The 14521-nt window shown below is 48.6% G+C and overlaps 1 protein-coding gene across 2 annotated transcripts in view; it reads right to left on the bottom strand.

Annotated features, from left to right (window-relative positions):
- LOC137621504 (myosin-11-like) overlaps positions 1 to 14521 on the bottom strand; it is a 197660-nt gene that overhangs the window by 122496 nt on the left and 60643 nt on the right. For both annotated transcript variants that reach the window (XM_068351856.1, XM_068351857.1), the window contains one exon: positions 4862 to 6510. In XM_068351856.1, the coding sequence (XP_068207957.1) occupies positions 4862 to 6510 (1649 nt within the window). The remainder of the gene's footprint in view (positions 1 to 4861; positions 6511 to 14521) is intronic.

The raw sequence follows: 14521 nt of genomic DNA, 5'->3' as shown, positions 1-14521 counted from the left end.
CCCTTCGATGGTTATTTGCTTTAATGGCTGCCTTCAGCTTGATGATCCTCGAGATCATAGGCCTATTCCGGCCATATCATTTAGCCATACAGTATCACTCACATGCACACTGCTCTCATGTTTTTCTATAATTTCTTGCTTCAATTCTAATGAAAGAATTGCCTGCTTCCTGTACTGAAACTTAAGCCTCTTAGGCACCATGATTATATGTAAAATCAAAAAGGAAATGTGAGAAAAGGAAGAAAATAAGCACTGTTGATAACAGACCAAACAGAGGACAACCACACGATACACACAAGAATAGAGAACTGAGCACTCGACGCTCAATGGCGTAATGTTTACTTCGTGTGTGGAAATAAAATTCGGGTGTAGAGTCAAAATTTTTCTCGAATTTTACTTCGGATGTTGGAAAATTCGGATGTAGAGGTTCCACTGTATCTGAAATTCTTGCTTGCATATAAAAGCAAAAAATCAATCGAGTGATGACTCATTTCTCGGAAAACTCACACTTATTCATTCTTAGGTTAAGGTAATACTGTACCCGCAAGAGAAGGAAAGATTGAAAGTAAACTAAAACTCCAGTTATTATTTACTTTCATCCTAGACTTACTCGTAATCTCAGTCCTCAATCCACAATTACTGATCCAGTGATAGTAGCTGAGGCTGCTACATTACTGTATGAGAAGCTACAACAGGTCCTGAAGAAAACATTTAAGGGACCTGTGGGTCACATCCCATAAACAGTGAACACTATCCATTGTCTGACATTTCCAACATCTGCCTAAAGATCCTGCATCACAGAGAAATTCCTCTTAAAAGCTAAAGAGACACTAATATCTCTTACATTTTGAGCTTTTACATGAGTCCCTTCGGTGGAAGAGAAAGAGGGGGTCATAACCTCTATCAGCCAGAACGAGATTGTATTCATGGATATTTTCTTCTTTGATCTTCCTGTGCTCATGAAGAGATGATGCAGGCACGGCCTAACTGTCCTTGTCCGCTTGAGATGGCGCTTTCACAGGACACAATACTAGCCGATCAAGATCACTGGTTATATCCTAAAAGCTTGGAATCAGGTAACGACAGATTTACATTTAAGCTACGAAGTTAGGGATAAAGGAGAGAGAGATCTGCTTCAACCCCCTTGAATAGGTGATGTTGAATAAAAGACCACGGTGCTCACTCACTCGTTTAGCTGAAGCTAAAGGTTTAAAGGTTTAAGGCTGCTCATGAATGGCAGAGGCAAGGAACAGTGACAGTGCCCTACCAAGCAGGACAATGCCCTAAAGACTGACCATATTATATATGATCAGCACCCGAGCCCCATCTCCACCCAAGCTAGGACCAAGGAGGGCCAGGCATTGGCTGCTGATGACTTGGCAGATAGACCTATAGGTTCCCCCAAACTCACCATCCTTAGCTCACAAGGATGATGAGGGCGCAGAGACCAAAGAAACTAACGAGTTTGAGCGGGACTTGAACCCAGGTCTGACAATTACCAGGCAAGGACGCTACCACCAGGCCACCAGAGCCCTAAAGCAAGCAAGGAAACCATTTGCAGGGTAAGGTCCTTGTCTAAGGCTCGCCTCATTTCATAGGGTGCCCTTTTCCAGGAATGTAACACATCACCCATGTTCCACAATGGCGGACTCACCCCAATTGAACAACAGGTCTGCTCAACACTTTATATTAGCATTTAGAAGAAATTTATACCCCTTTCTTCCAAAGACTTGGCTCAAGGCCAAGCCAAAGCCTTTTATAGCTGAAATGGAGCAGTCTCTCTTTGTGGAGGACAACAAAACATCAGCAATTAACAGCACATAGGTTCTGAGAGGAGACTTCCCTTCCACAACACCAACTACGGGAGTTGGCCCATTTAGCCTGGCAGACTGTTGCCAAGGATCCGCGGGGGGTATCCAGACATCTGTTGCGCAGTATCTCATGAATTGCCTTTCTCTGACAGATGCTAGATAACCTCCATGCTTGAAGTTGAAGGATCCTACTGCACTATGAAAAATCCTAGCATGTGGCTGGCATAGTACGTCAGGGAGAGTGGGCAATTCTCTCAAGTTTTGTTAGGAGGAAGACCAGCAGGTACAAGTACCAATCCCTCTGCAGCCACTTCAGTGATATGAGAGTCATCAGTAGGTTTGGCATTGCTTAAACTCAATTTAGGATTCTTTTTAACAGGCAGAACGACGTTAGAGTATATACAGAATACCAAAGTTGTCCCATGTATGCTGGAATGCATCCTCAAATGCTGCTTTCTGGTTTGCTGGATAACCTCCTTGCTTGAAGTTGAAGGATCCTGCTGCACCGTGAAAGATCCTAGCATGTGGCTGGCATAGTACGTCAGGGAGAGTGGGCAAATCTCTCAAGTTAAGTTAGGAGGAAGACCAACAGGTACAAGTACCAATCCCTCTGCAGCCACTTCAGTGATATGAGAGTCATCAGTAGGTTTGGCATTGCTTAAACTCAATTTAGGATTCTTTAATAACAAACAGAACGATGTTAGAGTATATACAGTATGCCGAGGTTGTCCCATGTATGCTGGAATGCATCCTCAAACGCTGCTTTCTGGTTTGACACTGGAGAGCAATAAGTCGGGATCTCCCTTTGCATAAAGACCATTCTGAGCCACTATCTGTGTCTTCCTTCTCAGTTTGACTGCTACTACATTACTTTTGCCCGGGATGAAATGAGGTGACATGGTAATCAAGTTGAGCTCTGCACATTCGAGTGTCCTTACTGCTAGCTGGCACAGTTGCAGAAACATAGTACCTCCTTGCTTGCTTATGTGGTGGTGTTGATGCTCATCAACACCGCCAAGCGGCAAAACTCCTAGCTTACTAGGCAGCTCTCATTAATAGAATTTTTGTGTGTTCCTGGCGATCTTGAACCATCCAGGAACCTGATACCATGGGCTGACCTAGGAGAGCTCTCCACCATTCTCTAGATGCGTAGAGGTATCGAGAGTGGGGCTCTCTTTCAGGAGGTTCATCTCTTCTAAACACCATCAAAGTTTCGTTTTGGACTCCCCTATCAGTACTGGATAGAGTGAAACATCCAGATGCTCCAACTAGGAACCTTTGGTCCCCACTGGAGGGATCAAAGACGAGATCTGCCTCGGGGGACTAACCGTTCTACGATGTAAGTAACCTTTGAGCTTTTGCCAATGGTGTGCTGTAACAATGGACTGACACAGGAAGGAGAACACTACCTCTTACATGCAAGAAATCCTTTCCTAGGACGGGCATACTTTCCCTATGATTATTATTATTTTTATTATCATTATCATTATTATTATTATTATTATTATTATTATTATTATTATTACTTGCTAAGCTACAACCCTAGTTGGGAAACCATGATGCTATAAACCCAGGGGCCCCAACAAGGAAAATAGCCCAGTGAGGAAACGAAACAAGAGCTACTACCTTCAGGAAATGACTTCTCCTGCTCCTGCAGGGGGGGGGGGGGGTCCTCCATGGGAAAATCTGCCTCGAAATCCTAAAGGCTTCCTCTCAAGCTGAAATAAAGACTTTCCTCGGGAGAAAGACCACCTCCAGGATGACGCCAAGGGCACTGAAGACTACATCCCCAAAGACGGCAACCGTAGTAGTAGGTTGGCAAGGGCACCAGCTGCCCGTTGAGATACTACCACTAGAGAGTTATGGGGTCCTTTGACTGGCCAGACAGTCTACTACATTGGATCCTTCTCTCTGGTTACGGTTCACTTTCCCTTTGCCTACTCATACACTGAATAGTCTGGCCTATTCTTTACAGATTCTCCTCTGTTCTCATACACCTGACAACACTGAGATTACCAAACAATTCTTCTTCACCCAAGGGGTTAACTACTGTACTGTAATTGGTCAGTGGCTACTTTCCTCTCAGTAAGGGTAGAGGAGACTCTTTAGCTATGGTAAGCAGCTCTTCTAGGAGAAGGACACGCCAAAATTAAACCATTGTTCTCTAAGTCTTGGGTAGTGCCATAGCCTCTGCACCATGGTCTTCCACTGTCTTGGGTTAGAATTCTCTTGCTTGAGGGTACACTCAGACACACTATTCTATCTAATTTCTCTTCCTCTTGATTTGTTGAATTATTCAAAGTTTATATATGAAATATTTATTCTAATGTTACTGTTCTTAAAATATTTTATTTTTCCTTGTTTCCTTTCCTCACTGGGCTATTTTCCAGGTTGGGGCCCCTGGGCTTATAGCATCCTGCTTTTCCAATTAGGGTTGTAGCTTATTAATTAATAATAATAATATAAGCAATAAAGTCCAGTCCCCCGAATGCCAAGCAGGGATAAAACTAAAAGGCTATGAACACACTTTCAAGAACCCCTTTGATGCAGTCAAATCACAAGCCATAAACATGCTGGAAAAGAAAGAAAACAAAAGATTCTCACTGAGCTGAAATCTAAGCGAGTTGTCAGTGAGCCAGTGGAGGGGGGGTAGTTGTCTCCCCACTACCCTGATCGGTAACTACCTCTCGGTTGTTTGCACCTCGTTATAATTCTAACTGCCGTGTTCCAACTCCGCTGTTATTCATTCTCCTATAGTAAAGGATGATGGTTTGTTTTCGTGTAGGAACAAAATAAATTTTATTACTAAACTTCCATTTCCCTATAGATACCCTTTCCATCAACTTCTGGAACATCAACAATGCATTTACCATTAAGTATTTCCCCCGCTGACTGAAATATCTCGAACAGCATATCAGTTTTACTGATGTAGAAATGTATTATAGCACCCCCAAAAAATTTACATATGAATCTTTTATCTAACTATATTTCAATTCTAAACCAAAATAAGCAATGTTATACAGTAATGCATATCTGTAATACATTCTTACCTTTCAATAAAGCTTGTGGAAAAGTGGGCTTCCTGGACAGTTTCAAGATTGGAATCTGTTTGGCCATTGGTATTAATTCCCTTATCTTGGAAAGTTGGTGATGGTGACCCTTGGAAATGGAAATCACTATGAGTTACACTTGCTTCTATCCCTTCTTTTGTTTTATTTTCTTCATCTTCAATCATCTGCAAAGCTTCTAATAAATCCTTTGAGGGATGAGATTTTGTACTTTGCTTTTCACAAGGGAAAAGACTTTTCATTGCAAACCCTGCAGCCAAACCTAATCGGTAGGTGGGAAGATCCGTTGTGCATGAAAAATCTATTCCACTATATGGTACTTTTGAAGGAAATTTTTCATTACCATCCAATTCCTTATACTCTGATTCAGTTTCTTGTTTATTTCTGCTTAAAGATGATTTAGTGCTATTATTCTCTGAAACAGCCAAAGTTTCACAAATCCCTGTACTTTTATCTGGTTTATCATCCATATCATGTGAATCTAAGATATCCTCAATATCCCTTGGAGAAGATTTACTACTTTGACTTGACTCTTCAATAATGTCCTCAAGAACACACTCAGGTGCATCCGATTTAGGTGAACTGCCCACTTCGGTTAAGTCTTCACCCGTTAAACATTCTTCAACAGAGGCTGATGTATCACACCTTACTTCCACAGAGCAAATTCCACTGTCCAATTTCTCTACAACATCCTCCACTGCTACTGTTGTGTTTCTAAGTGTAAGAGAACTATTTACAGCATCGTTATAGCCAGTCTGAACACCACTATCATGAAGCAAAACAGTTTTTACATGGTCACACTTTACATTAGTCTCATTACCAGCCTTTTCTTCTCTACTTGATAACTTCAAAAGTAATTCATGATTCTGCTTAAGAAGTTGTTTCCATTCTGAGTCCCAATGGTTTCCTTCTGATTCCTCTCTTGTATCTTTCACTTGTTCTTGAGGTGAATGGTAACTGGTAGCCATTAACTGAATTTTTCTACCAAGACTTATTACTGTGCACTCAGAGCCATCATTAGAAGTAGTATCAACATCTCTTTTAACTAAATGGGTAACAACATTGCCTTGGTGCTGGTGAGAATAAGCACTGTCACTGTAAACATTAAAACTTAATTCACCTGACTTTTTAATAAAATGTGGTCGAATATTAAAGGAATTTTCGCTCAATGGCTCAGAGAAATTATCTATGGTCTTAATCTTTTTCTCTGTAAAATAACTGTTGGAGTATTTTTGCTGCCTACTAGAATCTTCCTCTGAATTCTCTACTTCTCCTTCCACCTTGCCTTCTGATAATGATGTTACTGGATGCACCATTGTATTAATTCCATGATCTGGTCTTGCACTTGTGTTTTGTACACTATATGATACTTTGCCGGGGAATATGTTACCAAATTTGTCTTCCACCAAACCACTTATCTTATCATGCTTTGTGTAAGTCGAACCCAGATCGGTAGAAAAGTTCTCATTGCATCTATTATCTAAAGATGAGGAACTTTCATAGTCCAGACGATCACGTAATCCAGAGGTAAGTGTGTAAGTCTTTCCAAAGTCCAGCATACTTGAGCGATCCGAATCACTTCCCACATCAAGTTTTCCCACAGCTTTCTGTGCATTATAATCTGAAAAGAACTATGAGAAAAAGGGGTGACAATTTATTTAAAAAGGTTTTCAAAATGTCTAAAATTAACTAGCAGAAACAGTATATGGATTATGTTTGGTATTAGTAGTTGAAGCAATCTAATGAAGGCATAATCCATGTAATAATGACTAAGAATGATGAAAGAATTTGGCTAAGAATATTCTTAGGGGGAACTAGAAGCATGATAAACAAGATACATGTACAGTACTTAAAAAAAGGACATATTCGGAATTACAGAAATTTAAATTTTTCCTAACGATAAAAACCTGGAGCTATTTATAGGGACATTACTTTCAGTGAAGCTGAAAGAACAGCCATTAGACTTTTAGCGAGAGATGACCACCCAACCTGCCAGTTAGTGGGGGGGGGGGGGTGTAGCCGACTACCCCCCTCACTCAGACACCTGGGCTGAGCACCCACTTTGCTTGAAGGCAAGACTTTCAGTGGGACAGATGCTGGCGAGCCAATCTGTATAAATAGCTCCATATTTGTATCATTAGGAAAAATACAAATTACTTACAAATATGACAAATTCGTAGATAATTTGTATTTTTCCTAACTATAGAAACCTTAGCTATTTACATGGGGTAATTACTTCGGCGTAACTGAATGACGAGCCATAAGAATTTTAACGAGGGTTTACTACCCCACCGCTAGTTAGCGGGGGGTAAGGAGGGGTAACTAGCTACTCCCACCCCTCCTCACACACACCGGTGATTGCTTCACTTTGTTTAGAGGTAGGACTTATCCCAAGGGACAGGGCTGGCGGGCAAATATGTGTAAATAGCTAAGGTTTGTATAGTTAGGAAAAATACAAATTATCTACGAATTTGTCATTTGTTCCGTAACTGAAATACAAACCACGCTATTTACATGGGGTGACTCAACCCTTAGGTAGGGAGGTAAGTCCCTGCCATACTGGCTTTGGCTTGCCTGGGGACTCCATATTCGAGTGTGGAAGTACTCAAGAAATAAGGAGTCCCTGCTCTTCGCTAGCATGCTGTGAAACTGCTGCGGCCTACATAAGCTGTGTGTGAAGATGAGGAAGTGACTCTTCCTAGGAAGTTGACCTGGAGTTCTTCAGATGGAAATCTAGGCTAGGACTCTCCCAATACCACCTTGTCAGGGTATGGGGACATGACAGTATTACACTTAATACTAGGAACACAAGGGAACATGGTTTACCTGCAATGGTTCGAGGTCAGCTGTGCAGAGAACCCAGGATGCTGCTTTCTCCAAGGGAGGAGAGGATGAAGAAAAGAATAAGGGCCAGACAGATCTTTTCATTCACGCAGACTAAAACCGGGTAACAATGCCCTCAACCTTCTGCTACTTGTTCATTAAGGAGCCTGAGGTTAGACCAGCTGTTGTGCAGCCACCACAGGGCCGATAGAGAACGTATCGAGCCTCCTGTGTGTCACGTCTTGCAGGTAGTGGGCCGTGAAGGTGGTCTGACGCTACCACACCCCAGCTTGAAGGACCTGTGTCACTGAATAATTTTTCTTGAAGGCCAGGAGCATAGCTATGCCCCTGAAATCATGCGGTCTAGGGCGACGTGACGGAGAAGGGTCAGGATTCAAGGCCAGATGTATTACCTCAGGCCGAGATAGTATTCCTGGTGACCCTCTTCGTTTTCCCGGTGCTCACGAACAGGGCTTGCACCCGGGAACGAACTGCAGTTGTTCTTTTAAGATATAACCTCAGACTCCTCACTGGGCACAGTAGGAGATGGTCTGGGTCATCTGTTACAGAACGGAGACTCGAAACCTGGAAAGAGTCGAACCTAGGGTCCGGCACTCCCGGATTCTGAGTCTTGGCAACAAACTCAGGGACGAACCTGAACGTTACCTCCCCCCATCCCCTTGCATGGGCGCTGTCGTACGAGAGATCAAGAAGTTCACTGGCTCGCTTAGCCGAGGCCAATGCTAACAGGAAAACCGTCTTCCAGGCAAGGTGGCGATCTGAAGCCTGGCGTAATGGTTCGTAGGGAGGTCTCTACAGAGACCTGAGAACTCGAAACCACGTTCCATGGAGGAGGTCTCACTTCCGACTGAGGGCAGGTAAGTTCATAGCTCCATATGAGAAGGGAAAGTTCCAGCGAGGATGAAATGTCCATTCCTTTAAGCCTTGAAGGCAAGACTTAAGGCTGAGCGATAGCCTTTCACTGCCGAGACTGAAAGGCGCATTTCCTCCCGCAAATACACGAGGAACTCCGCTATTGCTGGAATAGTGGCATCGAGTGGAGAGATACCCCTTCCACGACACCAACCACAGAAAACATGCCACTTCGCCTGGTAGACCCCTGCGGATGACTTGCGCAGGTGGCCAGACATCCTGTTCACAACTTGTTGCGAAAATCCTCTCTCCGTGAGGAGATACTTGATAGTCTCCAGGCGTGAAGTCGAAGCGAAGCTACAGCTTTGTGGAATATGTTGGCGCGTGGTTGTTTGAGTAGCTCGTGACGTGGAGGGAGTTCTCTCGGAACCTCCGTGAGGAGTTGCAGAAGGTCTGGGAAACATTCTGCGTGATGCCATAGGGTCATTGAAAGATTGACCGATATTCTGGTCTTGTTGAGCACCCTCCTCATCAGACAGAACGGGGGAAAGGCGTACAAATCGACATTGTCCCACTGTTGTTGGAAGGTATCCTGCCAGAGAGCCTTGGGGTCCGGGACAGGGGAGCAGTACAGCGGGAGCTTGAAGTTCAGCGCTGTAGCGAACAGATCCACTGTTGGGGAACCCCACAAAGTCAGGACTTTGTTGGCTACTTGAGGATCCAAAGACCACTCGGTACTCACTATCTGCGTCGCTCTGCTCAGACTGTCAGCAAGCACATTCCATTTGCCTGGAATGAAGCGAGCCGCTAGTGTGATCGAGTGGACTTTGGACCATCTCAGAATCTCTACTGCAAGATGGGATAGCTGTTCTGAAAAGGTACCTCCCTGCTTGTTGATATAAGCCACCACTGTGGTGTTGTCGCTCATCACCAACACAGAGTGGCCCGCCAGGACTTGGTGGAACTTCTGAAGTGCCAGGAACACGGCCTTCATTTCTAGCAGGTTTATGTGAAGGTACTTTTCTGATTCTGACCACAGGCCTGAGGTCCTGTGGTTCAGAACGTGGGCCCCCCACCCTTTCTTTGATGCATCCGAGAACAACATCAAATCCGGGGGGAGGACGAGAAGATCCACTCCCTTTCGTAGGTTCTCGTCCGCCACCCACCACTGGAGGTCTGTCCGTTCCGCAGGACCCACAGAGACCAAAGTGTCTGGGGAATCGTGACCTTGATTCCACCGGGACTTGAGTCGCCACTGGAGAGATCTCATTCTGAGGCGACCGTTGGGAACGAGACGGGCCAAGGAGGAGAGGTGGCCGAGGAGACTCAGCCACGTTTGGGCTGAGAGTTCTTCTCGATTGAGGAAAGGCTTCGCGATCTTCCTCAGCCTTGCTATCCTGTCGTCTGATGGGAAGGCTTTGTGGAGATTGGTGTCTATGACCATGCATAAATATACCAGTTTCTGAGAGGGCTGCAGAGAGGACTTCTCGAGATTTACCATGATCCCTAGATCCTGGCAAACTTCGAAGAGCTTGTCTCGGTGGCGAAGAAGGGTTGCCTCCGAGTCCGCTAGGATCAGCCAGTCGTCCAGATAACGAAAGAGACGTATGCCGATCCTGTGAGCCCACGATGATATCAGGGTGAACACCACTCTGGTGAACACCTGAGGGGCTGTGGAGAGACCGAAACACAACACCTTGAACTGGTAGAACTTGTTGTCTAGGCAAAATCTTAGGTACTGTACTTCCTTGAAGACAGATGGACTGGGAAATGGAAGTACACGTTCTTCAGGTCCAGTGTACACATGAAGTCTTGTGGTCTCACTGCGAGTCTGACTGTGTCTGCCGTCTCCATTCTGAACGGAGTCTGTTTGACAAACCCGCTCAGGGTTGAGAGGTCGATGACTGGTCTCCAGCCTCCAGACACCTTTCTTACAAGAAAGAGTCGACTGTAGAAGCCTGGGGACCCGTCTACAACCTCCTGGAGAGCGTCCTTCTTCAACATGGTCTGGACTTCTGCCCAAAGGACTTGCCCTCTTGCTGATCCCAAGGCAAGAGAGCTCAACGACACTGGATTCACTATCAGGGGAGGTAGAGAAGCTGTGAACGGGACGCAATAACCCTGAACGATTACGGAAATCGTCCAGGTATCTGCCCCGAGTTGCTGCCACCTTGCCGCGCATCTTTGTAGGCATCCCCCCCACTGGTGGACATGCAGGGGGACTGCAAACCCTAGCGTTTACGGCCTCGGCCGTTTCCTCCCCTGGAGAACTTCTTGCTCCTTCTGCTCTTGGCAGGAAAGGGCTTAGACACCTTCGGCTTTGCTGCTATCGTCTTCTTTGTGTCCTTAGCCGGGGGGGGGGGGGGGGGGGGGGGGCTGTTGGGCCGCTGGATGTTTGTAGGGCCTCGATGTCAGGGCCCTATGGATGAGGGAATCCTGGTTGTACTTCCTCCACCTCTCAGCGGGAAGCTCCATGTCCTTAGGCTCAAACAAACTCTTACCGAGCACGGAAGAGTGTCTGAGCCTGCTAACATCCGAACTGCGGACCTTCTGGTGGAATCTCTCAGCCACTGCGTCCCGTAGTTTGAGAATTGTATTGGCCCACAAGCTCAAGACTTGGTGGGCCAGAAACTCGATGGTCCACGTGCCTGAGAGCAAGAAAGTCTCCAGTGCCTTCCTGGTGCTTTCTTTGGAGAGGTCCTCAGACTGCACCAGGATGCCCAGAGACCCCAGCCAGATGTCAAGCCACGAAGTTGCCTGCATGGCACACTTAGCGACCTTCTCCTGGCTTAGGATCTCAGTAGCTGAATAGGACACGTGCCGGTTGGAGTGTCTCTCTAGAGGGAATCCCCCGGTGAGTTCTTCCACGGAGTGGTGAATAGGAAGACCCCAAACAAGACTCCTCAAGGATCTCAAAGTACCTCCTCTGATGGACTCGAGGAGGAGGGAGGAGCTTGTTACCGGCGCTGGATCTACTGGAGGAGGCAAGCTCCGAGAACTGGCCCTCGACCTTGTCCATGGCACTCTTTCATCCCCTGAGACCAGGGCAAAGCTGCACTGGCCCTAGAGGGTTTCTGGGTGCCGTAGACACGGTCCAAGAGAACCGTGTCCTTACCCTCACGAGGAGGAATCTCTGGGTCTGGAATCCCGTTGAGGTTCCTCATGAGGGTCAAGACTTGCCAGAACGCATGTTCTGACTCTTGGTGCTTTCTTCCTGAAGGACTGGCAGCAAAGTCTCCTGTTCCCAGTGGCTCTTCCTGGGGGGATACGTGGACATCCTCGGAAGGTCTAGCTGGCTCCTGTCTGATCCTTGTTGATGACTTGGGAATCGTCTTAAGAGTCCTTCGGTTCCCTACTGGGAGGGATACAGGACTCGAGTAATGATGGGTGCAGGCTCTTTTCCACCCCTGGACGAGAAGACTTCTCAGGGAGAGGCAGAGTTTCCCCCATTGGTGCGATGGGGGAACGGTCCGGCTCGTCCGACTCTCCTGAGGATGGGTAATCCTCATCCGCAGGGGAGGAAGAGAAAGTCTGGGGGGGAATGAAGCCTTGCGCAAGGATCTGCGAGGAGACAGAATAGCCCTCGGAGGTGTTTCCACGGAAGAGACTCCTCTCTTCCTCTTCAGGGGGGAGGAAGCCGCCACTGATTTATGACTCACGTCAGAGAGGACAGGCTTCATAGCCTGCACAAGAGCTCTGACCAGGGTCCCAAACCAGGGCTGCTGGCTGAAAGTCGCGCTGTCGGACACTCCCTCTGGAGGGAAGGGGATCGTTCGATCCCTTGGAGGAGTTGACAAATGAGGGTTCGCCTGAAAAGCTGAAAAAAGAGAGTTCTTAGACCTGTCCGTGAACCGCCCCTCCTCCGGCGAGCGTGCTGTTCTGCGCTTGCAGGGAGGGGAACGAGACGATGACCTGTCCGCCTGGCTACAATCGCGCTGGAGGTCGCACAATGGACCCTGTCCAGGATCGCGCACGAAAGAATCGCATGTCATAGGAATCTTGCGCTCTCGCATGGGCGCGGGCATGAGAGGTTGGTGGAGCGGGCGCGAGGGCGCGGTGGCACGTAGGCGATGCCACAGGCACGTGGACGCGATGGCGCGCCGGAGATGGTGCGGGCGCGCAGGAGATGGCGCGGGCGCGCGTAGGAGATGGCGAGGGCGTGTGGCGTGCAGGAGCTGGATCGTGAGGAGGCTGGATACGAGGGCGCGCAGCATCCTGATGCGGCACTGACGGGCGCGAGAGAGCAGTGGCGCGTATCCGGAAGAACCGGGCGAGGGCGTGAGTGCGCAGGGTCAGGATAGCGCGAGGGTGAGTTTGCGCGTTGGAGCGTAGGTGGGCGCTGATCCGTTAGAACAGGTATATTAACCTGTGGGCGCGCTGGGCGCGCGGGAGATCGTGGGCGCGCATGGCGCGCATCAGGATGTGGGCGCGCTGGTGTGGGCGAGCAGGGCGCGCGATCAGATTAGGGCGCACAGGTGTGCACTGTTGGGTTGCATGAGGTGCCTTGAGAGAGACTGGAACCTGGCGCGCAACCGGAGCGTCGCGCGTGACTGGAACGCGTGCAGGATCGCGCGGTCTGGAGGGAGAGACCAGGGGTGCCTGGGAGCGCCCGTGCGCTAACTTAGGCATCTCCAGGACTGCGCGCTGACGCGTTGGCGAGCGCGTGTGAGCTGTGACTGGAACTGCGCGCGATGGGTGCGCTTCGCGTCTAACTCCAGACGGGCGCTGCGAGTCCAGAGGTACCGGTGAGCACCTGTGCGCTTACCTAGGAGCCTCTTGGACTGCGCACGACGTGGCAGGAACCGGGCAACGCTGGGGCGCAGGTGGGCACGTGTGCGCAGGTGGGCACGTGTGCGCAGGTGGGCGCTGGCGCGCTAGATCAGGAACTGCTGGGGGGCGCCGGGGCGCAGAAGGATGTGGGTGCGCAGGGGAACCCTGGCGCGTAACAGGAAGAGGGGCGCGCACGCGCGCAGGTGAGCACTGTGGTGCTAAGACTGGAACAGCAGCAGCAGCAGCATGAGGGCGCGCAGATTGAACCTGGCGCTTGAGGGCAAGAGGCGCAGATTTGCGCTCAAGGCTCTTAAGCCCCGAAGGAACCGGTGCCTGTGCAATGGCAGGATCAGGTGGCACGTAAAGAGCATCAGCATCCTCGAAGGGCGACGGCAGGTCAGCGGGTCTGGAGGGAGATTGGTCACAGGGTCCCGAAGGACAACCATCATCCGAAGGGGATCGCGAACGATCCCCGGAGAGGTCTAAGGTGGTAGCTGTCAGGATCGGCGAACAGCGAGTCGTCTCCTCCGCAGAGGACTGTAGTGACGACGAGCCGAAGAGGCGCCTCCTAACTCTCTTGTGAGGGGAAGGAAGGCTTCTACGGCGAAGGGGAGGACGAGCCTTCCTCCTTATACGCCCACGAGGGGCCGTGGGGTCAGCAGGCTGACCATCGTAGGGCCTCCGAAGAGGAGTCTCTGTGAGTGAACTCCCACGGTGGGGAGAATCACTGGCAGGAGAGACCATAGGACTTAGTTCCTCCCTCGAAAGGTGTTCGGAGGGGGAACCTAAGCCTTCAGCTACCTCAGCAACAGGAACGGGGGTTTGACTAGACCCACGAGATGCCTCCGTCACAACGTCAACAACAGACAGAAGATCTATCCCTGGTGTAGTTGGTGATTGTTTGACAGCTGCACCAAGTTTGATCATGTCAAACAGGGCTTCCCTGGAGGGCGAACCCTGCAGCCCCAAGGAAGCCCAAAGCTGCAACAAATCATGATTATTTACAGATAAATCAATGTTCATATCCTCCTACAGGGGAGGGGGGGCAGCCGCCTCACTATGGGAGGCAACTACCTCTCCCGCACCCCGGGATCGGTCAACAGCAGTACGGTCCACGCTACCACTCGCCGGCCTCTCGGAAGAGACCGCTCGAGGGGGAGCTTCGGAGGAGGAAAG

This window comes from Palaemon carinicauda, chromosome 28 (assembly GCF_036898095.1).
Source record: "Palaemon carinicauda isolate YSFRI2023 chromosome 28, ASM3689809v2, whole genome shotgun sequence".
Lineage (NCBI taxonomy): Eukaryota > Metazoa > Arthropoda > Malacostraca > Decapoda > Palaemonidae > Palaemon > Palaemon carinicauda.
This window is presented reverse-complemented; position numbering and strand designations above follow the sequence as displayed.